A 1923-nucleotide genomic window follows, 5' to 3' on the forward strand; every position below is an offset into this window, starting at 1 on the left:
TTTCATTTAAATTTTCACTGACCACAGTTTCTAATGATACAAATGCTGACACACAACTATGATGAAGGAATACTAATATTATCTTTTCAGTAACTTCATTTAAATTTTCCTTGACCACAGTTTCTAATGATACAAATGCTGACACAATCTCAAGTTGTTTTATTTCACAATATTATTAGTGCCCCGCAATAAATAACGAACTTGGAATTGATAAATTATCATTTTCTGCAAAGCCCCAGGTGACGATTGCTTGGCAAACCGAAATATCGTGCGCGTTTGTTAAAATAAATAAAATAACTTTACCATAACTCATTTACCACGAATGACGAACATTAAACGTTTCTCTAGTTTAAAGGTTTTAACTAAAAAGGGTAAAACTTCTGATGTTCACTGATAAAATTGTTCTAAACTTTTGTACTATAAAATGCATTATAATTATAACTGATGCGAGATTTTCAACCGACTTCTCGAGACACATAACAAGGGCGGAATGTACAAATGCTGAATCCACGGCTTGCATCACCACTGCCATGAATTCGAAAAAAAAAAATAATAACAACAAATAAACCTTGTTCTTGGGATCACAGTAAAAAACTATTCAAAAGACAAAACGTTAAAATGCCCCCGCAATTTGAAATGGTTAGCGTTCGTTTGACAAATTTGCGTCCACGATACTTGCTAGATGCTTGACTTAAGTTCCCGTTCCCAAACTATTGACTACTCGGAAACACTTCTTGATTCTTGACAGCAAATAGCAGTCACGGAATCTTGGAGTGAGGACAACGACGAGTGGACATCACTTTGTTGAGAGTCCTCTTCGAGTTGTCTGTAGGACATTGATGAATGGGTGCTGACTGAAGAAGAAGAGCGGGTGGGTGTCGGCTTCAGATTGTACACGATGACTCCAATTATTACAAATGCAAATGATCCAAGATACAGCGCTGAGAACTGAAAAGGGATGAGAGAATAAAAAATCCAATAGAAGCCATGTAACTTTCGAGCAATAAACACGGCTTGAATTCTTCAATTACCCGTCGTTTGTCTAGCACATAGAGTTAGCAGGATCAAATTAGAGGAAAATCAAAACCACCTTTTCTAATTGTATCTGTACCGTCTTTGTTGCAAGTAATTTGCTGCACAGCACGTGAATTTGACATAGTGCTTATTTTGACGTCTCTATCGGCCATTCGTTCGTTCGATCGTTCATTTGTTAATTTATGCCTTTTCTTCACTCACGACATTCGTCCATTTATTCGCTTTCAAACACTTCGACCCATCAGCGAGGATCGGCCTCGCTTTTGCTCACGATGGTGCATTCTGCAGAGTTCGCTTTTCTTTTGGTCAGCACCAAGAACACGGACTCTGGCCACTTTCAATTTCTGCGTAGTCGTGGTGAAGGTTTCAAATTTCTCAGCGTGCGTAGACGAGCCGGAAGTCCGTGATTTGCGGACTTCCCGCCTTGGAAGTGGCCAGAGTCCGTGTTTTTGGTGCGGTCCAAAAGGAAAGCGGACTCTGGGGACGAGATTGGATGATGATGATGATGATTATTATTATTAGCCAGAAAATCAACCCTTTTTTTCAAATATCATACTTATGAGTTGGGAGCATTGACATTCTTTGACAAAAGAAAACACGAGTGACCAAATACAAGATTCAGCTTTCATGGGTTTTTTACATACATCATTTGTAAGCGAAATCGGGAATAACCAACCTTGTAATGGAACAATAATAAGCCACAGAGTAAGCTGTAGAAGTCTGCCGTCATGAGCGATAAATTTACCAACGTGGCACTGCTAAACTGCATGGCAATAGGCATCAGGTTGTAAAGAATAAACAAACAAACTCCAAAGCCAACTATGTACAACACTGAAAACAAAGTCATTAAGGTTGTGGTTTTAGCTTTTTTGAAGTGTTTCTCGATCT

At 38.7% G+C, this 1923-nt stretch overlaps 1 protein-coding gene across 1 annotated transcript in view; it reads right to left on the bottom strand.

Annotated features, from left to right (window-relative positions):
* Positions 1-1923, bottom strand: part of LOC137996858 (solute carrier family 35 member F1-like) — a 13891-nt gene continuing 11968 nt past the window's right edge. Inside the window, exons 6-7 of the mRNA XM_068842473.1 lie at positions 1712-1866; positions 1-948 (exon numbers count right to left, since the gene is read on the bottom strand). Coding sequence (XP_068698574.1) covers positions 718-948; positions 1712-1866 — 386 coding nt within the window. The 3' untranslated portion in view covers positions 1-717. The remainder of the gene's footprint in view (positions 949-1711; positions 1867-1923) is intronic.

The sequence above is a fragment of the Montipora foliosa genome, chromosome 3 (genome assembly GCF_036669935.1).
Source record: "Montipora foliosa isolate CH-2021 chromosome 3, ASM3666993v2, whole genome shotgun sequence".
NCBI classification, from domain to species: Eukaryota; Metazoa; Cnidaria; class Anthozoa; order Scleractinia; family Acroporidae; genus Montipora; species Montipora foliosa.